This window comes from Suncus etruscus, chromosome 8 (assembly GCF_024139225.1).
Source record: "Suncus etruscus isolate mSunEtr1 chromosome 8, mSunEtr1.pri.cur, whole genome shotgun sequence".
NCBI lineage: Eukaryota > Metazoa > Chordata > Mammalia > Eulipotyphla > Soricidae > Suncus > Suncus etruscus.
Window position 1 is genome coordinate 64818799 of NC_064855.1, and position 27290 is coordinate 64846088.

Consider the following 27290-nt stretch of genomic DNA (forward strand, 5'->3'; position numbering starts at 1 on the left):
AGAGGTAGACAGCTCAAAACTATCTCCTTGTATGCTTTGCAGACAGGAATCCTTACTTAGATCCCCAATTTGAACATATATGCAGGAATAGTCCTTGAGCAACCCTGCTTTTCCCCAAACTGCCAAAATTCTTCTCAGTGATTTATTATTGATTTACATCATTACAGAATTCCAACTTCATACTAGATAATGCACATAATTCTCAACAATTCCCTTCCATCACCAATGTTCTAGCACTATCCCCAAAAGGTTCCTAAACTTATTCCTCTCACATATGTCATCTGTACCTCTCCTTCTGGTGACTGCCATAGTTCCAACCAAGTCCAACTTAGCATTTGTTTGTGATGGTATTTTTTTGGGGGGAGAATGCCACTTTGTTTTAGTTATTCATAATTGTCATATGAGTGAGAACATCTGGCAACTGTATTTCACCTTCTTATTTTACTTAAGCACAATCACCTTGGGTCCTCAAGTTCCACCCATTTTTGTCTCAAAAAGTGAAAATTCATCTTTTTAATGGCAGCATAGTACTCTATCTCCTATGCCCACCACTGACTGCATCTTTATTCAGTCATCACTGAATAGGCTTTTAGGTCAACTCTATGAGCACTGTTGTTCTGAACTTGGAGGTATAAATATCCTGTCAAATTGAATGTTTTTATATCCTTTGGATAAGATTACTTACAATAAAATTACTGGATTATATGGTATAAAGAATTCGACTTCCACCTGTTGCCATGCAGGAACAACTCAGCCAAATAGGGTTTTTCTCTCAGAACGGGTTTAATAGAGAAAACAGGCAGGAAGGAGGCCAGAGTCCTTACAGCAAAGCCGTTCAGAAAATTCAGTCAGTTTCCAACTAACAACCACCAACAGAACCACCAATATCAACCACAACAATACCAACAACCCACCATCCTCCAGCTTAGCTTGGATTCCTATCCCTAGGCAGGGATCTTCAAACTACGGCCCGCGGGCCACATATTGTATTTATTCCCATTTTGTTTCTTCACTTCTAAATAAGATATATGCAGTGTGCATAGAAATTTGTTCATAATTTTTGTTTTTACTATAATCTGGCCCTCCAACAGTCTGAAGGACAATGAACTGGCCCCCTGTTTAAAAAGTTTGAGGACCCCTGCCTAGGGCTACTTACTGCTTCTCAATTAGAGTCTCTAATTGAGAGATTTCTTTGCTCTTCAAGGAATAGACCCCTTTTGGGGCATAATATGCAATAATATAGAATTTCCTCTTTTATTTATATTTTTAGACACTGCTCACTTTAGTGAGCCAGATACTCAGCACAATGAAGTGGACCTGGTCGTGCACTCTAGCCATGTCACCTACCACCTCATATACCAGCACATATTTATTCTCCTGATTTTGGTCATCACCAAAATTGACTACTATATCCCTTGGGTTTTAAATTTACAAAAATCTATTGTGATCATAATTTCTTAACAGACTAGAAACTACACCTATCAATCCAACTGTGTTCTAGTCCAATCCCACCCTATATTCCTAACCCAGAACAAGCTTTCTGTATTACCAGTCTTTCTAATCAAATAATGCAGTCAACAGTTTCAACAAGAAGCCAGAGGGATAGCTCAAAGTTGGAGCTCAAGGCCCCAAGTTTAATTTCTAGAACTGTAAGTGGCTGTCCCATCTAGCACCATGTGGCCTTGGTAGCCCACAAGAATCACCACATCACGGCCCCTCTTAGACTCCTACATGGGGACACAAGGGAATACTCCAATTAAACAGTATTTGGCCTTCCTCAAACTGATAGCACTGAATGCCAAAAGCCTGTGAAATGCCCTATGGTAGAGTGGCTATAAGTTTCTTTCATTGTATCCACGTGGTGACTTACTGGACTGCACTTGGACAAGGCTAATGGCCAGTTAGTGTGATTGGAGGCATGAACTTTCAGCCTCACCCTCTACCTCCTCTGATCCTAGGAGAGGAGAAGAGCGAAAAACCTGGTTGAAGCACCAAAGGTCAGAGATTTCATCATCACCTGTGTGCTGAGGTCTCCATCAGATTCCCCAAGGGCAAATGTAGAGAGATCAGACTGGTGAACAGGGTACCCAGAAAGCACAGCTTGGTCACTTTCTGGGCCTGCACATCTCCACTCCTTGGCTGTTCTACTTAGACTCTTTGCACTAAACCAGAATTGTCAGAAAACTTGTTTTCTCAAGTTCCATGAGCTGCACTAGTAATTAATCAAACTCAGAGACAAATCAAACTCAGGATAGTAGGGTTAAGGCTCTTGCCTTGTATTCGGCCAACCTGGGTTCAATTTCTGATACCCATGATATCCCAGAACCCTGCTAGTTGTGATTCCTAAGTGCAGAGCCAGGAATAAGCCCTGAGCAACGCCTGGTATGGTCCAAAACCCTCCTCTGAATTAGTTATGCTTTTTTCCCCTATACCTTCTTGTTGCCGTGGACAACGGGTTTCTGGGCCTGCTTGGCTGAGAAGTAAAAAGTGTCCATAGTCCTGTGCTAGACCATCACTTTGCACCTCACAGCCGCCAGCAAGTAGGGCCTACCACCTGAGCCTTCAATTCCTGATTCATTCACCCATCCTTTCATCAAAAGAATACTTACTGACAGCCAGAGAACAAACATAGAGTAATTTTCTACATCAAAACTATCTAGGATCAGAGACATTGAACAGGGATGCTTGTATGCTGTCAATCTGGTTCAATCCTGGAATCCCTGTTGGGGGTACTGAATGGGGTTAGTAGCCCCTGAGAATGCGGGGTGTGACTCTCAAAACCAAAAATCATCTCCCTCCAGTCTCACTAAATTTTTGCTGTCAAAGAACTAACTGAAACTCAACAGCCGCTGCTCACCTATGTCATCAATGGCCCCTTCCTGTCTGTCCCTGCTGTTCCTTTATCACAGGGTGCTGAGCTCCGCACACCACTTTTTCTAGGCTTTCTTGTCAACTGATTTCTGATTAGATTAGACTTGGCAGTAGGGAGCAATAACTGAGAAATGAGAGAACAGGAAGTGGGAAGACTAAAGGATCATCCCCTCATGAGCACCAGACTTCTTCAGCCTCCTCTTTCCTCATTCCCTCCAGCCTGGGAGTTTGCAGTGACTTCTGTTTGCAAAAGTTCCCCCTATTAAGGAACAGAAATATTGTATCTGGGGAAGGTGCTATACTTGAACATAGCCAACCAGGGTTCAATCTATCACTCCAAAATGTCCCCTGAGCAGAGAGCCAGGAAAAACCCCGGGCACTGCTGGGCATGACTCAAGAAAAAAAAAAAATCCCCTCTTTTCAATCTCTCCTTTGAGCTCCCCCAGGGCCACACAGGTTTTCTTCCATTTCCTTCACAATTTCACTGTGGACCAAGAGCTCACACAAGACCATACAAGCTCGAAGCATTACAGAAGCTTCTTTATTAAATAAAACCCAGTCATTTGGGATTATGGACTTTGATGCAAAATTTCCTTTAATACAAAATTTCCCTTGCAAAACTTGACCCCTAGTTAAGACTTTAAAGTTCAAATAAATACAGCCAAGCATGACTCTAGGCTCTCAACCTTTTTCTTACCATGACCTATTCTGACTTTGTTTACTTCTTATGAGCCTCCTGACCCACCGGCAGCCCCTAGTATTGTGGCTCCCTATTACATGAATTTCACCTATGACACAATTTAAATATCCTGGAGCCCCACAACAAAGATATATGACCCCCATTGAGAAACATCACTCGACTTTTTTTTTTTTTAACCTCCAGAGTACAGGATATACTGTTCTATTGTGATTTTTGTTTGGAAAAAGAAAGTCCTTCCTGAAACTAGGTGCAAAAGACAAAGTACAGAATGGTGCCAAATCACTCCACATGACTTACCCCACTCCCTTCAGCAGTGTGTGGAGAAAAGTCTCTCTTAACAGAGTCAACCCCTCTCAGCAGAGTCAAATATCCAAGAGTCACAGCACCTCAGTGCCACAGAAAGTATGACTGGAAACTCAAGCTAATTGGCCCTGGGCGTGGGGTGGGGGTGGGGTGGCAGTGTGGGCTTGGCTCATGACCCCATCACAGAGCTGGGCAGTTGCTCCCACACAGCCTTATGCTCCAGCCAGACTACCAAAGACACTGCCCACATCCTGGTCCAATTTGCAATTCACACCAACCTCAAGAGCTGTATCTTGGGATCTAAACAGTGAAACCACTAACACCCACTAGCTGTCTTTCCCAGCATGCCCAACTCTCCCTTCTTATCACCAGCTTTTCTCCACCATCCCTGCCCTTCCCTCCCTGAACCGATACTGAGGTCTGCACCTCTCGCTGGCATGCTGGGCTCCCACCTTACCTGGGCCCTGGAGCAGCTGTTGGAGAGGCTGCCGATGGCCTTCTCCTAAATAAGTTTCAACCTTTGTGGCCCCTCCAACTCCCTCTTCGAAACGCCTCCCTTTATTCCAGAACTCCACCCTCGTCTCGCCTCAGCAGCCTGCAAGTACCTCCTTTTCCTTCACACCAGTGCCCCCGCCTCTCCCCAGCACTCTCTCTCCAACCTCCCCTCCCCACCAGTTTCCACTCCAGTCTACAGAGCTGGCTCTGGACTCACACACCCACTGTCCCCCCAGCATCCGCCTGAACACAGGCTTATATATATATATATATATATATATATATATATATATTATATATATATATATATATATATATATATACACACACACACATCACACACTTGATGACAGTGACCTCCAGGAAGTTTTGACATTAGTCTCTGGCTTTCCCTCCAACCCTCCACAAACCCTGTTAAGATCTCATCCCATTTCCTATGTCTCTCCACAATGCATATGCCATGGGTCCCCTAACATATAATCTGACTCTGCTTAAAATCATCTAAAATCACCAGGGCCCCTTCCTGATTAACACACAAGTCCCATAGGAAGGGTTCATCCCCAGCAAGCCCAGTCTCAACACCCTCCCTCAGCTCTCCTGGTCCTCTACACACAGTGCTCCACTCAGGCCTTGTAGGCCCCCAGTTCTCACTCTCCCTGCCTCAGTCCCACTCACCATCCTAAGTCCCCAAACCTGGCTCATGTGTCTTCAAGGGGGGCTCTAACCCATTTCATCCTCCCTACCCACAAGCTCTCCAAAGAGACAGCTCAGCCCTACTCACTCCTTCCTTCTCCTGCATTTCATGATCCAGCACATAGTCGTAATGCCTCATAACGATCGTAATGCCCCCATAAAAGAGAAATGGGAGACTCTTTGGTGAATGGAGGGCCACTGGCTCATGGGAAAGAGGGAGCAGGGATGTCCACTTCCCTGAATTGACAAGGTAGACATTGTCAATTGTCATGCTGATGTTTATTGACATGCTAATGTCACATCAAGGTTGGTGGACACCTTGTCTTAAGCCCACTTTCTCAAAGTTATTGAGGGCTCTGCGAACTATCCTTAATTCCTGCTACCAACAGATCAGGCTCCATGTGGTGAGTCTAAGCTCTACAGAGGCTAGGACTGGGGATGGGAGGTAGCATCTCAATTTAGCTCAGTAAAGGTCCCTTTAGCGAGAGAAAATGAACAGGCTTTCCCACAGTACTTTTAGAAAATGAACACAGAATCCACAATTCCAAGGAGCTCAACTTACCAGCCCAGCTACATGACAGGAAAAACTTAGAAAAACTCAATCTCAAACTGAAGACTGGAGTAAAAGTTGCCACAGTAGGTGGTGAGTGGCTGCCTGCTAAGCATCAGACTATAGTTAAGGACACAAAGGAAAGGAGATGGAGCTAAGATGCACTCAGAAGGCAATGACTACCCACCAGAAATGACAGACGCTTCAAATCCCATGTCTTCGACAGCAGTTCGAAGTTCTTCGGGACTAATCACAAAGGGATTGTAGAGAATTGTTCCAGTTCTTTCAACCAGGGAGACCAGTATTTGTCGCACCCCTTTCTTCTGAGAGATCACGCCTTCAATGGTCTGGACACAGGACATACAAGTCATGCCAACAATGGCAAGCCTCGTGGTACAGCATGTATCCTGCACTGAGGAGTGCTGGGGGTGTGCCAGAGAGTGGCCTGGAGACCTGCCATGTGTCTTGCTCCCATCTGGAAAGAAAACTTGAAATTTCCCTGGAGGCAGCATCTCAATGGCTCTCTGCAGGGCTTCTGGGGAGACACGGGCAGGGTCATACTGTACATGAGCTGCTTTGCTCTCCAAGGACACTTGGATATTCTGGACCCCTGCGAGCCGGCCTATGTTCTCTTCGATATTCAGGACACAAGACTTACAGTGCATGCCCTCGATTCTCAGCTGCAGAGGCACCACAGAAGTCCCTGGGTTCCCCAAGGTCTCACTGTTACTGAAATTCTGGTTGGCAAACGATAGAGGTGTCGTTGAACTGTTGCCTTTTAACCGCTGGATATCAATGGGTCCCAGGCTTAAGGGAGTCCCTTTGTTCTTAATCACAGCTTCAAAACCCATGTCGTTCACATGGTCTCTGAGAACTTGGGGCTGGATGAGATAAGGTTGGTAGGTAATGACAGCTTCCTGGTTGCCAAGAGAGACCCTGATCCTTACCACACCTTGCAGCTTCCCAATTTTACCTTCAATGGAGTTGACGCAGGACTGGCAGGTCATGCCCTCCACCCGAAGCTTGACCACAGCCTCCAGGGCTGGCTCGGACCTCGAAGGCCAGGAGGCAGACTTCCCCTGTGCAGGCCAGGCCTCAAAGCCCATGTCCTCAATGTGATGACAGATCTGCTGCAGGCTCAGGACTGACGGCAGGTATTCCACCATTGCACTGCCTTGTTCAAGGGAAACCTTGATGTTCGTGATGCCCTTCAGGCTGATGATCCTGCCCTCGATGGACTGGACACATGACTGGCAGGTCATACCCTGAATGCTGATGACACCAGTGGTGGCCTGGGTAGGACACACACCTTCTAGACTGTCTTCATAGCCAATGTTGTCAAATGCAAAGTTCTGCTTCATTGCTGGTTCCCAGGCAGGTATGGAGAAGTTAGAAAAGATCTAAAGAAAAAAGATACCACAAGTTTTTATCTTCACAGCTCAATATTCTCCTTGTTTTTTTTTTAAGGAGGTGGGAAAGAAGGCAATACCTCATGATACTCAGGGCTAACTCCTGACTCTGCATTCAAGGATCAATCCTGGTGATGTTAGCAACTGAATAGAAGTTGGTCATGTGCCCAAGAACTCAACTCAGGTCCAGAACTCAGTATTTTCATAAATACCTCAGCCTGTCTGATGCAGAGTAAATGGAAAGCAATGCCACAGTATTGAAACCTCCTGAGAAAATAGGAGCACAAGATTTAGGAAAAGGAAAGCTAGAAAGAGGGCTGGGTGGGTTTCTTCTAGCTCTGGAATTCTGGGTGTTAGCTCTGCATTCTAGCTAAAAGATAAAGTCATGCAGTTTGCTGCTCCATGGAGGGAAATGAAGAGTTTCATGCTGAGTGAAATCAGTCAGGGCTAAGGAGACTAACAGAATGATTTCTCTCATATGTAGGATAAAAAGAAACATAATGGTGTAAAAAGAAATATCCAAAGACAATGGAACCAAAGAACATTAGAAATGGTACTGAATAGGATACAAGCCACCAAGGGGAAGAGGGAATCGAAAAGTGAGAGGGCAATGACTATGGTATGGGGAAGTAGTAAATATGGAAAAGGAGAGGGCACTGAAAGGTGGTAAAGTGTTATGAATGACAGCTATCATCAACAGTACCAAAACCACAGTGTCAAAACTTTATAAAAATAAAGTGTCCCTCTTATAGCCAGATAAGTGGGTGATAGGTGGGAAGGAAAATGGGGGGGGGGAGAAAATTGGTGATGGGAATTGGACACTGGGGAAAGGATGAGTGTTGAAACAATGCATGCCTGAAATCCAATAATGAATAACTTTGTAATTTCATAAAAACTATAGAAAAAAATTTAAACATTAAATAAATAAAACCTAGAGACCCTTGGCCTGCCTGAATGAAACACTCTTCTTCTGCAGGAGGTTTTTGCAGGAAAAAAGAGTATGGTATCTATGGCTTATTTGTGCAGGACAACCATGGTAAACCCATAGCAGGTGGTATGCACAGCGCCCCCAGTGGAGGAACAGGGATTTCAAAAGACCTTTTTCCAACACCAATTGATACCTGGAACCCCCCTTTGGGCTTGGTCTGGCACCTCAAACTTTGGGGCTCTTGCTGCAAAGTAAAAGTAAAGAAGTAGCTCAATGCGGCTTCTCCATCTGCAGTGTCAGTTTCATTCTCTTAACAGAAGTTACATCTGGGTACCAGCACAGGGAGCATGCTGCAAAAGCTGACTTCCCAGGTGCCTGTGACAAGGTCTGCTGCATGTGTGAAAAAACATCTTGCACTAGCAGGTGGATAGTGGAGGTGGTGGGTGGGGGAGTGAAAGCTGAAAGAACAAGAAGTTATTTTTCTGTTTCACAAGAAGTATCTCAGTTCTGCCTCTACCAAGTGTCACAGCTCTCTTGGGTATTCAGAACAGCAGAGGCAATTACCTAAAATTGCAAGTGCTTTGCCCAATTAAATGGGCCCGTTTTCTTAATGGACCATCTCATAATGATGCAGCTCTAGCTTGCTCTATTAAAAAGGCAAAATTCCAAGACCAGAGAGAGTGGGTACAGCATTTGGTTTGTATATAGTGAGACTAGTTACATTGCCTGCACCTTATATTGTTCCATTGGCTCCACTAAGAGTGATCCCTAAGCACAAAGCCAGTGTATGTCCTGAGTTCCACCAGGTGTGGCCCCAAAAAGCAAAACTAAAAAGGTAAAATTCTAGGATCTGGAGTGATATTACAGTGGATAAAATCCTTGCTTTGCACAAAGCCAATCTGGATTCTATCCTCAGCACTCCATATGGTTCCCCAAGCCCACAAGGAGTAATTCCTGAGCACAGAGATAGGAGTAACCTCTAGTACCTCCAGATGTGGCCTCAAAACAACAATAACAAATCCCCCAAAAAACAAAAAGGCAAAATTCTCTTTTCATAGATTCATTAGGTTGACAATACTTTTAATTAGATAGTTTTTAAATCAGTATCAAAAATACCTCAAAAAGTTGAGTACCAATCTTCACAAATGGTACATGGTCTATTTTCTTGAAATATATGTCACTCTACATTTACACATACCTACTTCAGATGAATCTTAATAATGCACTCTGACCTCCTCCATCTCTCTATGTAAGAAACACACGTCACTTTCTAAGTTCAGCTTTTGAGTGGCTTAACAAGGCGAACCTTGAAATAACTTTTCAAACAAACTATAGAGGGCTGGAGAGAGTTCAAAGGGCTGAAGAGCAAGCATTGCAGGTGCCAAGTTCAACTAGTTGCCCTGAATGGATAGCCCCAAAGGGCCCAACAGCACAGAACTCAAGCAGATTCCCATCCACCTGGCCTGAGTATCACTAGGAGTGGCCCCGGAGCACACTGCTTGGGATCCCCATAAGTAAATAGGTAACAAAGAAATAAAACAGACTATCTAGATAGCATTTGTAATCTCAAAATAACTCTTCAGCTAGTTTGAAATTAATAATTATAAATTTGGGGGGGGGTGGGTCACACCCGGCAGTGCTCAGGGGTTCCTCCTGGCTCTATGCTCAGAAATCACTCCTGGCAGGCTCCAGGGACCATATGGGATGACCTTCTGCATGAAAGGCAAACACTTTACCTCCATGCTATCTCTCCAGCCCCTATAAATATTTAAAAAAAAAAACATATTCACTATTGGCTCAAGAAAGTTGACACAGGGATTATGGTGATTTGCATGCGGCTGACTCCAATTCAATCTCGAGCACCATATACAATTTCCCGAGAACCACCAAGAATATGAAAACCACCAGGAGTTCCCCCTGAATCTTAGGGATTCTGTAGTACTTAGGGCTTTCTCCCTAAGTACTGCTGGGTGTGGATCATTCCCCTCACCCCAAATTCACTATTGCATTTTCTAAAGTGATAGTAAAATAATGAATAATTAAATGCTGTGTGTTCATCAATTTTAAAGAGCTCTGTTGAAATAAAGACAATAAAATTGTCCAGGGTACAACTGTGGATTGGAAACAACCTAAACATACATCAAAAATAGTCTGATACATAATTTAAATTACTATATAGCCATACAGTGGAATACTCTTAAGCTCTTAAAATGAGGTGGTAACTATGTACTGAAGTTGACTGAGAATCAATACACAGTTCAATGAGAAAGACAGTATATATAATGCATACAGTATTTAGATTATCTACTGCTACATGGCAAACCAAAATGAGTGGTTTGTAAAAATAGCTCACAGTTTTCCTGTTTGGACATGGCTTAGCAAAGAAAACTCTTCTGATCCATGCAGCAGCATCTGGAATGACCTGAATAGAACTGAAGGCTCCTCTTCCAGGATGATGGTTAATTCATCACATGGCTACCAAGATGTCATTGGCAACTAGCTTGCTATTGGTAGAGACCTTAAGTTTTTGTTTTTGTTTTTATGTGCATGGAAGCTTTCCACCTGGGTTAATTTGGTACCTCACAGTTGATGGCTCCAAGGTTCTGAGAGAAGGGTCACAATAGTGAACATTCCCACAGAACAAGCCCCAAGTGTTTACTTGCATCTCACGTGCTATCAACTGATGGATCTATAACTATGGCCTAGATCTGTCAGTCTCAGGGCCAATCTCAATTAATACAAATATATCATAGTATGCTAACAATATTTGTGAAGGTTACAGGGGTCTCAAACTTGCAGCCACGGGCAGCAAATGGCCCTCCGTACAACATTTTGTGGCCCTGCCCTAGAGGAATCTTTTTTGTTTTGTTTTGTTTTGTTTTAGTTGTTTGGGTCACACCCCCCAATGTTCAAGGCTTACTTGACTTTGCACTCAAGGATCACCCCGACTTTGCTCCTGCAGCCCCCAGGTAAATTGAGTTTGAGACCCTTTTAAAACATCCTACATACAGATGCTTATATAAACCTGGATTACCTCTGGGGATTATATAAAAAAAATTAATGCAGGGGTTGGAGCAAGTTGTGCAGCCAGTTCAATCCTGGTGGCTCAAGTGGCCCTGTGAGCCCACCAAAAATGATTCCTGAGTGAAGAAGCTGGAGTAAACCCTGAAGGAAAGGAAGGAAAAGAAGGAGAAGGAAGGGGGAAGGATGGGGAAGGAGGAGAAAGAAAGGGGAAAGAAGGGGAAGGAAAAAGAAGGAAGGGGAAGGGAGGGGAAAAGAAGGGAGGGGAAGGGAGGGGAAGGAAAGGAAAGGAAAAAGGAAAGGAAAAAGGAAAGGAAAGGAAAGGAAAGAAAAGAAAAGACAGGAAGGAGGGAAGGAAAGCAAAGGTAAAAGGAAAGGAGAGGAAACTGGAAGGGAAAGGAAAGGAAAGGAAAGGAAAGGAAAGGAAAGGAAAGGAAAGGAAAGGAAAGGAAAGGAAAGGAAAGGAAAGGAAAGGAAAGGAAAGGAAAGGAAAGGAAAGGAAAAAGGAAAGGAAAAGGAAAAGAAAGGAGAAAGGAAAGGAGAAAGGAAAGGAGAAAGGAAAGGAGAAAGGAAAGGGGAAAGGAAAGGGGAAAGGGAAAAGGAAAGGAAAGGAAAGGAAAAAGGAAAGGAAAGGAAAGGAAAGGAAAGGAAAGGAAAGGAAAGGAAAGGAAGGGAAAGGAAGGGAAGGAAAAGGAAGGGAAGGAAAGGGAAGGAAAGGAAAGGGAAGGGAAGGAAAGAAAAGGAAGGGAAGGAAGGGGAAGGAAAGGAAAGGAAGGGGAAGGAAAGGAAAGAAAAAGAAGGGGAAGAAAAGGAAAGAAAGAGGAAGGCAAGGAAAGGAAGGGAAGGAAGAAAGGGGAGGGAGGAAGGGAGGAAGGAAGGGAGGAAGGAAGGAAGGAAGGAAGGACAAACTAGAAAGTAACTGGTACAGAGTTTGAGGAGAATTGGGCAGCAAAAGAGATCAGGTAGCTGGAGAAGGGGTTTGGGAAGGAATTATTTTTACTCTACAATTTACTGTACAATGCACATGAATTATCAAGTCATAAGAATATAACCCACATGAAAATTAAAATACTGAGGCCAGAGAGACAACTTAAGGATTGAGTATATACTTTGCATAAATCAGACCCAGTTCAATCTCTGGCACCGAATGGCCACCTGAACATCAATGAAAGTAACAACTGGCCCAAATCCCACCACCCTAAATAAAACAAAGACATGAGAAAAAAGAGGATCCAGAACAGTGACTCAATTACGTTGATTAATTGATATAATTGTTCGTCTGCAAAGGATAAAAGTAAAACTATATGATACTCAATGACATGTACTTTAATATCTTAATAAACAAAAAATTTCTCCTTATAGTGAAAAATAACTCCTGATCATTTAGTCTGTAGGAAAATTAAATTCCTCATGATTTACTACCAAACTCATTCTTCCATGGTCCAAGATCTAGCTATAATTTATCAAATTTCAAATAACGACGTTGGCCCTTAATTCATAAATTGTTGATTTATTCTCCTGCAAAAATGTTTGCAGAAGTATTAGAAGCTGTTTTATTGTAGCACACAATAACTCAGATGTATGCTAAATGAGCTGGTTTCTACAGACTGGACAGTCACAGAAGACAAAAGTTCTGCCACCAGAGCACTTGGTTTAGAACAATGATTTTCCAACACTGGTTCCAAGTGGAAATGCTGGGGAAAAAAACCACTGGTTTAGAAAAAATTCATAACAGCTTTTATTTATTTATTTATTTTGGTTTGGGGGCCATACTTCTAGGTGCTCAGGGCTACTCCCAGTGTGGAGCTGGGGGAAGAGGTGGGCATTTCACACCAGTGATTGAGTTAGGGACAGGGCTCCAGAATGCAAGCTCCATCAACCTCTCTCACTCCTTAAATGTAAACGTGTGTGTGTGTGTGTGTGTGTGTGTGTGTGTGTGCATTCATGATTGCCTTTAATCTCATTCTTGAGTTAGAACAATCACTAGGGGTGAGTGTTGGCTTGTTTTTTTTGTTTTGTTTTGTTTTGTTTTTGGGTCACACCCAGCAGCTCTCAGGGGTTACTCCTCACTCTACACTCAGAAATCACTCCTGGCAGGGTCGGGGGACTATATGGGATGCCAGGATTTGAATTGCTGTCCCTCTGCATGCAAGGCAAATGTCCTACCTCCATGCTATCTCTCCGGTCCCCCCAGTCTTGGCTTCTAATGAGTTTATACAATCAGACATCTGGCCCGCAGAGTGCTTTTAGCCACTGCTGCCCATTGCAACCAACTTGTCCAGGGCCTGCAGTGCTTATGTGAAGGATATGTGCCACACCCTTCAATCCCTCTTCTCTCTGTCTTTTTTGGGAGTGGGGGAAGTGTTGGGCCACACATGGTGGCACCCAGAGGTTATTCCTGGTACTGTGCTCAGAAATTGCTCCTGGCAGACTCAGGGGACCATATCTTGACTTTTCCTCACAGTCTTGGGCAGGGATCCTCAAACTAGGGCCCACCAAAAGCAGGCCGATAGTTCCCGTAGAAATCCTAGTAAGTTTGTTGATTTAACTTTACTTGTTTTTCATTTTAAATATTGTATTTGTTCCCATTTTGGTTTTTATGTCAAAATAAGATATGTGCAGTGTGCATAGGAATGTGTTCATGATTTTTTTAATGCTATAGTACAGCCTCCAATGGTCTGAGGGACAGTGAATGTTGTGTATGTAAACATTTCAATAGGATTATTATGTTACTGACCCTACCCTGATTGGTGATTGTGTCCTACCCTAGGGTATGACCTGGCATTCTGCTCCCACCATTGGGTGGTACCTGATCCCACCATTGGGTGGTACCTGATTCTAAGGTATAAAAGCAAGGGTCTGTGGAAGGCAGGGACTTTTGGCTGGAACTGATGTTGAGGCTTTTGGCTTCAGTCTTGTCCTCTGAATAAAGCTGATATTTTCACAAGCCTAACTGCCTGCTAGCCTTTTACCCGCCGCATTCACCTCAGAACTGCCAGCTGAACAGGGTGGCAGATGCGTGTCGGAGCTGTAGGAGAAAGACCTCATCCTCCATCCCTCCATCAGTCAACCCCATCAAGGGCAGTATTGCAACAAATGAACTGGCATAGACAGCTGTCAGGTCTGGAGCAGGCCTGACTATCTGTTACCTCCAACTGTCTTTAGCACTTCATAGAACAACTGTAGAATAGAACATCAGCACTAATTCTTTTCTCCAACACTGGAGAATACACTGCATCAACCACACATATAAAAGAACAAGATACTGCAAGAGGCCAGGGCTACTGAACTACATGATGGCCTCCTGACTACGTGATATACAAGGAATTCCTGGCTCTTTTCCAGCAGGCTTAGTGGAAAATTCTCTGATGTCTGAGATTTTATCAGGGATAGAGATCCATTCCAGAACTTCCCCAGTGTGAAAAGGTTGTCACTTCTCAACTTATGTGTAAATCACTTTATAGGAGTACATACTCTTGTATTCTTACTAAGAAAGAGTCTATCTTTGGGTGAGTTATAAAATTCTGACTTTTGGACAATGTATTATTTTTAAATGTTTTACATTTAAATTCAAAATAAGTACCACTATTGAGCAAGAACAGCTTTTCTCAACATCACAGTTTCATTCTAAATAGTACAAAATGCTCCTTACATTACATAGATAATATAACATATAAGCACACAAATCTACCACACACAATTCTGAAAATCTTTACTTTAAAAGCTCAAGCTTTTAAAAACTATTTTTTAAAACTATTAAAATTATTTAATAGTTTGATCTCTTGGGTCAGAATTTCTCAACCTTTTTCTGACTGGCCTCTTTTGACCTTTTTTTCCACTGTGTCCCTCAACCTGTGTCCTACAGGTTAGCCTCCTATAGTACCCATTTATAAAATTTTCACCTGTGATCCACTGGCAATATTCCAGAAACTCACAGGGCACCACGAGGACCCTGGCTGAGAAATGATGTTTCAGACAACTAAAAATATAAAGTTAAATGCAGTGCATAAAAGGTCAATATATGAGAAGCCAGATTAAATGCTGCGTCACTTTTACAGGAATCTGAGTCTTTTTAACATGTTAGTTTAGTTAGTGGTTTAAGTAGCTTAAAGAGATACAAAAGAGGGGGCTGGAGAGAGATCATGGAGGTAAGGTGTTTACCTTCCATGCAGAAGGACGGTGGTTCGAATCCCGGCATCCCATATGGTCCCCCGAGTCTGCCAGGAGTGATTTCTGAGCATAGAGCCAGAAATCACCCCTGAGCGCTGCCGGGTGTGACCCAAAAAAAGAAAAAAAGAGATACAAACATGAAAATTATATAAATGCTTTAGAAAACAAAGAAGTTAAATTTCACTGATGTAGTTAAGACACTGGCTACTCTCCACACACACACAAATAATTTGACCTTTTGGCCTGACTGTAAATTAAGAAAGGGACTCAAATTAATAAATGATTTTCTATTTCCTGCTGTTAACTTTGGGGGTTGGGGGAATCTACCAAAACTTAAAAAAATCAGTATCACAGTGTCATTAAAATTTTTAAAAATGCAAAATTTTTCAATATTTGGAAAGTTTCTGTTTTCAGTGTACACCTAACTTTGAATGCATGGAAGCAAGATTTTCTTTAGGTTTGCGGACATTTTAACAAAACAAACGGAAAGAACACCTACAAAAGCAGGCAAAATACATAATATTTTCCCCCCTTTGGCAACAAAGACCATACATGCAGACACTACCAATCCCAGAACTGAATTGCTGCTAACAGGAATCATTATTATAAAACATTACCTGGCCCTACTTTTGAACTTGACCGAACTTGGAGGTCAACAAAACTTTCACTTAAATAAGAGCTACTACTTTTAAAATTAAAAGAAAAAAAGAGCTACTACTGTTCTGTTCTTTTCTTTTAGCAACATTTTTAAAATATTTATTTGGCTAAAATATAAAGATGAACATAATCAAGCACACATTTAAAAAAAATCAAGAGGGACTCATCCATTTTTATCTTATTTGCATGTTGGAAAATTTGCCCAACCAGATTTACAAAAGAGTCCGAGAAGATGAAACAACAAAGCCAAACCATTTTAAGTCGAAAGATTTAAAATCTTGAAAAACTTCCTCAGAATTCCCACAAGGCTGAGACCTTCATCTCTTACCAGGGGCCAGCCCCTCTTAACTTCTTAGAGTTTTTGCCACACTGACCTGATTGGAACCAATTTCCCGACTTCCATTCAAACCCTTTTGTGCCAAGCGTCCCTCCTGTGAGGACAGTGGCAGGACAGAGGTCTGGGTGCTGGGACTTCTCCTGAATGACCACTGCTTGCAGACAGAGAGCAGGGTGACCCGGGGATCACTCAGAGTTGCCAAGAAGGATTGCTTGGGGCTTCCAGCAGGCTCCCCCACAGTTTGCTCCATCGCCATATCCACAGACACATCTTCACCAGCCATGAAAGCAACTCTACTCGAGAAGAAAATGCTTTAGAAGTCTCCTCCAGACGGGTGTGCAGGGAGAATGGTAACCCTGCAGTTCTTACTCAGGAAACAGCTGCCAGGCAAGTTCTGAATCTAGCAGGCAACTTTGGGGACTTGGGCACACAGAACACCACTGTGTATATATTTGCTCTTGTTTATCTACATCCTTCCAACCAATTGGCAACTACTGCTTTGGGTGCTGAGAGTCTGTGTGCAAAGCCTGTGCACACGTTCGCCAGGCACTGCCAGGACACTGGGCCAGCAGGGACAGGAGCCCAGTTCAGAATCTGAGCGGGTACATTCCCACAGCCCCAGCCTGGAGGACGAGGACAAATGCTACTTCCTTCTATGAGCCAACTCGGAGCATTTTCTTGGAATAACTTCAGCTGCTTCACCAGCCAAGCGTAGGTCACTGGGGAGAATAAGACTTGCCTAGGCAACACGACTTGCATTTTCAAGAAGGTGAAAGAAAGTTCCATGTCTCTTGCGAGGCTTTGTTCCCCTGTGGATTGTGGATCCATGGGTGGCTTCAGTGAGAAGAGCCGACAGAAACTCACTGAAGGGCCAGGAGCGAGCCAGGTCTCTCTGGGGCTCCCATCATTGCACAGGATTAATGGAAGGAGACACAGGGCTCAAGTAATCCCCACAGCACGGCCTCTTTCCCCTCTGCTGCTAATCCTGGCAACTCCTCCTGCTCCAAGTGTGGGGGCACCCACAGTCTCCTGGCTCTGGCATTACACCTCACAGGCAATATGTGTCACGAGGGAGGAAGGGGTGTCCCCAAGGTATGCAGGACCCTCAGAACACAGTCCTTTGACTCAAAATCATTGAGGACTCTGCCCCTCCCCCAAATGTCCTCAATGCCCCAAGCCCTGCCAAGAGACCTCGTGAAAACTCACTGTTCACCTGCCTTTCATGGATTCTGTGGAGCTTGGGACTCCTGAAATGTACTCAGGGTAACCGATTCAGAATATGTCTGTGTACCAGAGAAATAGTACAAGCCTAAAAGTAACATTCCAGGTTCAATTCCCAACATCCCATACCCATATAAACTCTCAGAACTGCCAGGTGTAATCCCTGAGTTTAGGGCCTGGAATAAACCCTGCACAGCTGGGTATGGCCAAAATCAAACAAACAAACAAAAAAAGCCCAAATTGGTGACTTCTCCCAAATGAATGGCATGCTTGAGACTCTGGACCATGGCCCCCTTGTGCAGAAGCCAGCAGTGAGAATTAGCAGGAGCAACCAAGAGCTTTCCCATGGTCGATTGGCACCTGCCTACTTAAGGGGTGGCTTCCAAAGTCTAGCAGGGGTCTCAAACTCTGCGGGTCGCAAATGGCCCTTCGTACAACATTTTGTGGCCCTGCCCTAGAGGAATCTTTTCTGTTTTGTTCTGTTTTAGTTGTTTGGGTCACACCCCCCAATATTCAAGGCTTACTACTGACTTTGCACTCAAGGATCACCCCAACTTTGCCTCCTGCGGCCCCAGGTAAATTGAGTTTGAGACCCCAAGGGATACATGCTGTCTGCTGATTCCTTTTAAGGGTCATTGTAAGCAGGGTGTCCAGACTCCTGATGCCCATTAAACACAGTATTTTGGTTGTTTTTGTTAATTTTAATTATTTCAAGGTCTCTCTCTTTCTACTACTTATTTATTTTCTTTTTGCCACACCTGGTAATGCACAGGGACTACTCCTGGCTCAACAGTCTGGCAGGCTTGGGGGGCCATATGGGATGCCCAGGATCAAACCTGGATTAGTTATGTGCAAGATAAGCACCTAACCACTGTATTAACTCTCTGGTCTTTCTGCTACCTTTTACAATCACTACCGTATTTCAACCTTTCCTCGATGAGAGAATATTTGAATATAAATGCTTCTTTTGTACTTTGCTATGAATAAATATGTTGTAATCCTGAGAGTTAGGACTCCCACTTTTGAAAAGTTTATCCTATTAGCACTATGAATTATGAAAAACCTGGAGCACTTTATTGTAATATGTGAGCTTCTTTTAAGTGGTCTCCTAGACCCAAAAAAGAGTCAGAGAAGGACGGGGGAAAGGTTCTAAAGGGCATGAGGTTCAGGTTTTGCTCTTTAAGTGGTGGAGAGCTGCTCAGAGTATTTAATAAAACATGATTCTATCTGTAACTTAGAAATACAGATCAGGCAGGATGAGAATCAAGACTCGAAGGTGGAGGTGACAGCATTACAAGGTGCAAAGGAAATCAATCCCCAGAGAAGATTAAACAAATGAGCAGGCTTGGGAATCAAGTGATCACAAAGAGGGGCCCTGAAAATGATGAAACCTTTTCAAATGTGGCAGAGATAGATGCAATGCTGGGAGGAACCGAGTGTAGGTGAATGTGGCAGATTCATTTATTCACATAGAACAGAAGAGACATGCCAAGAGCTGGGGCCTGAGTCACTATCCAGCATAGAGAATCAAGGCCTAACTCCTCTTTCTGGCTCCTTCTTGGTTCCTCACACCTGACCCCTGGGTATCCACCCCCACCCCCCATCTAATCCTCCTTATCCTTTAAGTTGGGCTTCTCTGGAGTCTCTTCCACACCCTCAGCAAGGGCCCTGCCTTATCCGAATTCCAGATTTCTCTCCAATCCAGACCACAGATAGTGTGGCAGACAAAACTTCTCACAGACATGGTACTTGAGGTCAGCCAGGCAGGGTCAGTCCACAGTGGAGCTGGCGACTAGCATGGCTCAGCAGGAATAGAGCTATGAGCCCCAGGAAGATTCAGTCTTATCTCTATCTGTCCATTGGCCTAAAACTAACAGAGGATGAACAAAGACCAAATGTTAAATAAACACTTGCTGAGCTGAACTAACAGACAGCCCCAAGAATGTGCTTTATATTAAGAATTTTATTGTTGGGTTTTTTATTTCTATTGTTGTTGTTTTGGGGGGAGCCATACCAGTGATGCTCAGGGGTTACTTCTGGCTATTTCTGGCACTCAGAAATTGCTCCTGGCTTGGGAGACCATATGGGATGCCAAGATCGAACCAAGGCCTGTTCTGGGTCAGCCATGTGCAAGGCAAATGCCCTACAGCAGCACTATCACTTTGGCTCTTTGATTTTGTTTTTGTAGGGGGGTGGTATTGTTATTGTTGTTCTCCTTATCATAAATCCAGGGCAAACCCCATGAATCTCTGGCACATTCCTTGTAGAAAAGGTCTTCCAGTGGCTACTTGCACTAAATTATTTCATCCCCATAAGTGCAAACTAAAATTCACCTCAGTTATCTCCTACCCACCTGTCTGGTCTTTATTGCTTTTTTCTCTATGAAAATAAAAACCTTGTAGGTGTCCTAAGCAAAGCTGTGGAAACCCGAGTAGCCTGAGCCTTAAGGCAGATGGACAGCTCCAGTTTCTCAGAACTTCCACAAAGGACCCTACCTGGGGGAGGGACATTCAGCTTTCAATCTGGGCGGGGCGACTCCTGCAGACTCAGGCAGAGGAGCCCAGATCCAGTGACAGGACAAGAAGACAGAACCTGACACTAAGCTGCCTGCTGGGAAGCTGTAGTCCAGAAGGTTCCCATACAAAGATGAGCAGCAGCCCAAGCCCACCAGCCCATTCTTGGTCACAGGGACTGAATGGTGAGAAGCAAATCTCATTTAGAGCCCCAATACCAAGGCTTTATACACATAAGGCACAGCAGCAGATACAAGAAACAACTTTTTCTTTGCTTTTTCTTTTCTTTTTTCTTTCAAAAGAGCAGTGGTTTACAAAATTACTCATAGTTGAGTTTTAGGCATATAATATTTCAACACCAATCCCACCAACTAGTATCAACTCCCATCACCAATGTTCCATATTCCATCTTCCGCCACCCCAACCTCAGCCCCTCTCTGTCACCTTGACAGACACATTACAAAATTTGGTGGTTGCAGCTTAGATCTCATGTTTTCAGCATTGCTAAGTCTTGCTTTGGATATATAGCTATACCACTCTCCTACATCCCAAATATAACCAAAGTCACAGCCCTGTTTCCTCATTACTTCTGTTTCTCATCTTCTTGCCTTGATTTATTTCCCTCTCTGTCCTTTACCTCCCTAAGCTCTGGGTATCAGAGGTGACCTAGGCATCTCCCCTTTCCTAATCCAGTCATTTCCTAATCCAGTTATTCTATATACCACAGAGAAGTGAGTTCATCCTGTGTTCAGGAAACAATTTCTGTCTTGGTGAGCTTATTAGAAAGTTAGAACACTTAGTATAGCCCCCAAACCTAAAATATTTTAAAATTTAAAATATTTTAAGATTACTGGTATATATGAATATCACAACAATCAGCATAATTTGGGGCCAGAGTACACTGGGTAGGGCATTTGCTCTGCATGTGGCCAACCTGGATTTGATCCCTATAGGAAGAATTCCTGAGTGGAGAACCTGGAGTAACCCCCTTAGTACTGCCAGGTGTGGCCCAAAAACAAAACAAAAAAGATAGTTTGAGCCAATGATATTGCCCAAGTATCCAAAACTTCTTCACAACTGAGGGGCTCTGCAGGTCATAAAGTGGGCCACCAGACCAGGCAAGAGCAGGCCTGGAAGAGTAAGCAGGGGAGGGGCCTTCAGTCTACTCCTCGCCTTTCCAGCACTGGCGATTAATAATACTAAAGCACTCAACATGACTTTCAATCTAGCTTCTGGACAATTATTCCCAGAACCACTCCCCTAAATAAAGCCCTCACTGCACTGAGCTGGAGAATCCAGAGCAAACATAAATGCCAAGTGATTCAGTATAATAATGCATCTAAATACTAAATTATATAACATCAAAATGAAAAAAAAATATTTTCAAAGAGCAAAATAAGTGTTTCATAGTCCCGTAAAGGCACTTCTACCTTCCTTAACTTCCTTGGGATTTCCCCCTTATTTGGTGTCTTCCTGACATCACTCGAATACCTTTTTGGTTTTTCTGTTGTTGGTTTTTTGTTTTTGTTTGTGGTTGTTGGTAGTGGTTTGGAGTCAATCAGAGGTGCTCGGGACTTACTCCTGGCTCTGTGCTCAAGGATCACTCCTGGCAGACGCTGAGGATGCTAGAGGACCAAACTTGGGTCAGCCACAAGCAAGACAAGCACGTTACTTGCTGTGCTATCTCTCTAGTCTCGAAGAGTCATTTTAAGGACAAGAGGCCTTTATTAGGAAGAGGTATTGCAGCTAGTTTGGAAGAGCAGAGAAAGAAGGCCGAGTCTCTGATCACACCAGTCTAGGATAGACATCTGCAACTGTCACTGGCAGATACTTTTGAGGTTTTCTGTAATTTTACAAGGAAATTCTCATGTAATTGATTGACAGCAGTGTCGACTACAGTAGAATGGCAAGAAGAGGAGGAACTCTGCTGAACTACAACCCCGAAGCATCTGGTAAAAAAAATTTTTTTGTGTGTGTGTGTGGAAAATCTCTAGAAATGGTTCAAACTATGTACAGCCAATGAAGGAATTTTTATATAAGAAAATCTTACTAAAGTCTATGAAGAACAGAGAGGTGTGTGGTGTTTAAATGAAATGAAAACTCCCTTTTCTGCCCTTTCCCAGGCACAGTAAGATGGAAACCCCTATGCAAGCTGGAGCTTCCTAGGACACCGGGTCCCTGCGCCCCTGCTCAGACCTGGCCTTTCTTCCCAGTATGACAGAGACATCAGCATTTTTTCCTTTTTCCCAGATGTCTGATACTGAAGTCAATATTTAGGCAAATGTGACAAGGGAGGAAAAAAGTACTTAAGGAATTATTGACTAAAATTTTATTGAATATTTTGAAAAATAAATAGGCAGCATAATAAATTTCAAGTAAAATAAATGTATTATTAAAATGCTGAAGAAAACAGTCAATTAAGAATCACATATGCAGAAAAGCTACTTTTCAATAAAATAAAGATGAAATAAAGACATCCCCAGATTAGAAAAATACACAGAAAAATCTGTTGACATTAGGCTCACCTTACAAAAAATATTCTAATGGAGGGACAGATAGAGAGAGGTAGGATACCAGCCTTGCACTTGGCCCAGCATTACAAATGGTATCCTGAGCACTGCCAGGAGTGACCATTGAGTGCAGTGTCTAGAGTAACTCCTATGCATTGGTGGGTACGGCCCCAAAATAAAACAAAACAAAACAAATTAAAATTAAAAATTTTAAAGAAAGTTATTCAAATTTATACCTTGTGTTTACTATAGGTGAATATAGCTTAACACAAAGTGAAGTGCCAGTCAATGTTAAAATAGCTGATACCCAGAAAAGAATTCAAATTCACATGTAAAAATAAATACCAATCGTAAGTCAACTGCATATTTACAATATATATATTAATCTTTTCCTCTTTTCTTAACTTATTTTTATTTTGTTTGTTTTGGGTCCACACCCGGTGACACTCAGGGGTTACTCCTGGCTATGCGCTCAGAAATTGCTCCTGGCTTGGGGGACCATATGGAATGCCAGGGATTGAACGTCCTGGGTCAGCTGCATCCAGGTAGACCCCATACTGCTATCACTCTGGCCTCTTTCTTAACTTATTTTAAAAGCAACCACATTTGACTTATAAAGAAATGCAACATACTTGCAAATAATAGGAAAAAAGGAGATCAGAGAAGCAGAGCTGTATTGGAACTAAAGAAATTACTACAGATGGTAATTCTAATCCTTAAAATAAATGGAGAGAATCAGAAATTATAAATAAGGTTAATAAAACAAACTCCATAATATATATTACTCTACTGTTATTTTGCTCTGCTTTTTCAAAAGATATAAAAATATAATCATTTTAACATTATATCTTTGAGCTCCTAACACTGATATATGTAATATGCACAACTATAATACTACCAAAAAATGGAAAAATAAATAAAAGCTACATGGAAGTCATATTTCTACATCTCATTGGAATCAAGTTAGCCTAAACCAAAGCTGAGTCAAATATATACACAGCAGATGCTAGGGCAACCAGTAAAGAAATCAGTCCAAAATATATCACCGGGTTAGGGATATAATTTAGAAGTAGAAATCATGCTTTGCATGTGTTAGGCCCTGAACTGTATCTCAGCACAAAAAAAATAAATATTAAAAATGCTGTATAGATATTTACTGTCTCTCCTGATCTCTCCCAAGATGCGGCTGCTGCAGATTCAGAAACCATCTGTGAGCCCTAATTTACCATTTGCTTGTTACATTCTGTCTTCTTGCCTTTTTACTATAGCACTATTTCTCTCATTTGAAACACACCACATCTCTTCAAAGACACATGTCTTGAGGGAACTCAAATATTTTCATGAAGACCTAGCCTCTAAGGGGCCTGAGCATTTTTACAGCAGAGAGGGAGGTCTTCGGCATTCCATATGGTCTCCTAAGATTAACTCCTGAGCACCACCAGATAGGGTGAACCCTGTCTCCCCCCACCCCTTTTAAAAAAAAGCTATTCTTCAGGGTCTAAGTGCTCTCCCTGTCTTATTGGCTAAGCACCTAGTTAACTGACTAGAAATCTTCCATGAAAAGCATGAGAGGATTCAAGATCAGGAGGACAGAACTCCCACAAGCATGCTGGACACCATGGTCATTAGTTGTTAGTACCTGGGAATGCTGGAATAGCACCTGAGCGCTACCTAGGCCCTTCCCCAATCCTGTGCCCCAAAGGGATTTGGGGCTTTGCTTGTCTAGTCTTTCCTCTTTTCTTTTTTTTCCCCCCTCTGGAAAGGAAACAAGAACCAAACAGCAAAATGGGAAATACTTCATCTAGCACAACAGATCTCTTTAAGCTGAGTGTCTAAAAATAAAGAGCCATTTAGATAGAGCCTGGGCTAAATGACTGAGTGGGACAGAGCGTTCTAGGCTTCTCCTCTAGTTTCACCGTTTCCTCCTTCAGGATGAGTGGAGTACTCCCAGGGACTAATCTTGGTGTTGAAGTATTCTCACCCTGGGACTCCTGGTCCCTCCTCTAGCTTTCCTTTGGGCTAGTTTCTGTTTCAAGAACATGACAGAAACATGCAATACCAAAAATTTTTTGAGAGGCATTCAGATTTTATTTATTTATTTATTTATTTATTTATTTATTTATTTGGCCACCCCTGGTGGCACTAGAGGTTATTTCGGGCTCTGCATTCAGGAATTACTCCAAGTGGTGCAGGGGAACCATATGGAATGTCCAGGATCTAAGTAGTATGCAAGGCAAACACACTCACCCATCGTACTATTGCTCTGAACTCTTGAGAGTTCAGATTTTTGTGCCTTATTCTGCTGTTTCTCTGATTACAACTCTCAACCCAAAGAAATCCCACTGTTGTCTTTATGAAAGAAACTGAATCAGAAATGAAAGGTAGGATATCACAACAGATATTACAGAAATTCAAAGGGGAATCAGAAATTACTTTGAGACTATGCTACAAAATGAGAGAACCAGAAAAAATGAATAAATTCTTGAACTTCTTTAATCTCCTAAAGTTGAACCAAGATGATGTGAAATACTGGTGCAGATCTAACACTATTGAGAAAATTGACATGGTAATCAAAAGGCTTCCCAAAAGCAAAAGTCCAGACCTAGATGGATTTACTAGTGAATACTTTCAAACTTTTGGGTTTTTTTGTTTGTTTGTTTGTTTTGTTTTGTTTTTGTTTTGTCACACCTGGTGACGCTCAGGGGTTACTCATTGCTCTGTGCTCAGAAATTGCTCCTGGATTGGGGGACCATATGGGACTCCAGGGATCGAACCGTGGTCCATCCTAGATTAGCGCATGCAAAGCAGATGCCCTACCACTTGTACCATCGCTCCAGCCCCTCTTTCAAACTTTTGAAGTTATTCTACTTCCAGTCCTTTTCAGACTCTTCCAAAAAATTGAACAAACACTTCCAAATAGTTTCTACAATGATATCATCACCCTGATACCAAAAGCAGATAGAGACACCACAAAATAAAAGAATTATAGGCCTATATCCTCAATGAAGACAGATGCAAAGATAATCAATAAAATACTAGCAAATAGAATCGAACAATTAATCAAAAAGGTCATTTACCATGATCAACAGATTCACCAGAGATGCAAGGATGGTTTAACATACAAAAAGTCAATCAATATCAGTAGAAGAAAAAATAAAAATTATGATTATAGCAATAGATACAGAGAAACCATTTGACAAGATTTAGCACCCATTCATGATAAAAAAACTCTAGCAAAGATGGGAATTGAAGGAACTTTCTTCAATTTAGTTAAAGCATTTACCAAAACCCATGGCAAACATTATACTTAATGGGGAAAAACTAAAAACCTTTCCTCTAATGAGGAAATGAGGCTGGTAAGGCCAAATCCCAAGATGTTGAGTCACTAGAGATCAGATCTCAGGCAAATAGAGCATTCACAAAGAAGCATCCACCAGCCACTTCAGGAGAGTAACTCCATTTATTGTAAATGGGAAATAGATATTTATATTAGAGGAGAGTAAGGTGTGGACTCTGTGTTAGCCAATCAGGTAGGTGTGAGAGAAGATTAAAACAGGGTATGTGTTTCTGTGTTTAGGGAAGACAAGGGTAAGGAGATTAAGAAAAGCAGGATGGGGCCGGGCGGTGGCGCTGGAGGTAAGGTGCCTGCCTTACAAGCGCTAGCCAAGGAACGGACAGCGGTTCGATCCCCCGGCGTCCCATATGGTTCCCCCAAGCCAGGGACGATTTCTGAGCACATAGCCAGGAGTAACCCCTGAGCGTCAAACGGGTGTGGCCCAAAAACCAAAAAAAAAAAAAAAAAAAAAAAAAAAAAAAAAGAAAAGCAGGATGTGCACTCTAGATGTTAAAAACAGAGTGTGTGCTTAAGGTTAGTGGCTACCTCTCCCTCTTTTCTGTTTATTAAACAAGAATTGAGATGGTTTATTAAGCACAAAAACATAGAGAAGGGCTAGATAAATCATGCTAGATTGTATTCTGCTAGAGGTAGGAACCCCAGATCATAGCTCACAGCAAAGTATCAAAAGTGGCTGTAATTTTTAATAGGTGCAGTAAAAGCTGAGATAATAAAAGGAAAAAATAACTTTTAGGGGCAAGTAAAGTGGTGAGGAAATTTTAAGCCACTTACTATTGTAGTTAATTCCTAGGAATCACTGCTATTGGGGGTAGACATGACTTAACAGGATCATGGTTTTGATTGTGCATATATCATTCTCAAAGCAATCAGCTTTTCATAGCCTTGTCTTAAACATATCACAAAATCTTTTAACAGATTTCTGAACATAAACATTAGAACCTTTTTGCAGATATCCTTCATTTGAAAACAAATACCTAAACATCCTTACACAAGCACTTTAATACGAGTCTAACACATCTAAATTCCTGTTTCATAGACTTCTCTAAACAAAATTATTAGAACATTTCTGTAGATATACATAATTTAAAAATAAGTTTGCTAAAACATTCTTATAATGAGCACTACAGTAAGAGTCTAAAGTATCCAAGTTCCTTTTACATAGACTTCTGTGGACAAAGACAGTTTTGAAGACATAATTTGAGAAAAAGTTGCTAAATGATATACACAATCAAACATCACAGCAATTGAGAAACATTCACTAGAATAGCTGAAAACCATTAAAAATCTAACATTATGTATTTCCCTTGAATTGTGCAAACTAATATTAAACCACTAGAGTTGGACACAAAATTATATGTTTGCAATAGTGCATAGAACAAAAGAATAACTATTAAGATATATACAGGTAGAACACACAGTTTATTTTTTGTCCCCCAATTCACAATACAGACCAGGCAAAGGGCCTGTGTTGAGGTGCATATGGGGTGCATTTACTGTACCTCCTCTTTCTATACAGTCAGTATAAAGAACACAGCCTGTGGTAAGAATTGGGAGGCC

At 42.3% G+C, this 27290-nt stretch overlaps 1 protein-coding gene and 1 non-coding gene across 2 annotated transcripts in view; both read right to left on the reverse strand.

Moving 5' to 3' along the window:
• ATP7B (ATPase copper transporting beta) overlaps nucleotides 1-16501 on the reverse strand; it is a 58561-nt gene extending 42060 nt beyond the window's left edge. Inside the window, 2 exon segments of the mRNA XM_049778883.1 lie at nucleotides 5800-7012; nucleotides 16172-16501. Coding sequence (XP_049634840.1) covers nucleotides 5800-7012; nucleotides 16172-16417 — 1459 coding nt within the window. The 5' untranslated portion in view covers nucleotides 16418-16501.
• A 10656-nt stretch (nucleotides 16502-27157) lies between these two features.
• On the reverse strand, nucleotides 27158-27290 carry LOC126016528 (small nucleolar RNA SNORA51). The gene has a single exon (XR_007498323.1). It is a non-coding gene; the product is annotated as a small nucleolar RNA SNORA51 (small nucleolar RNA).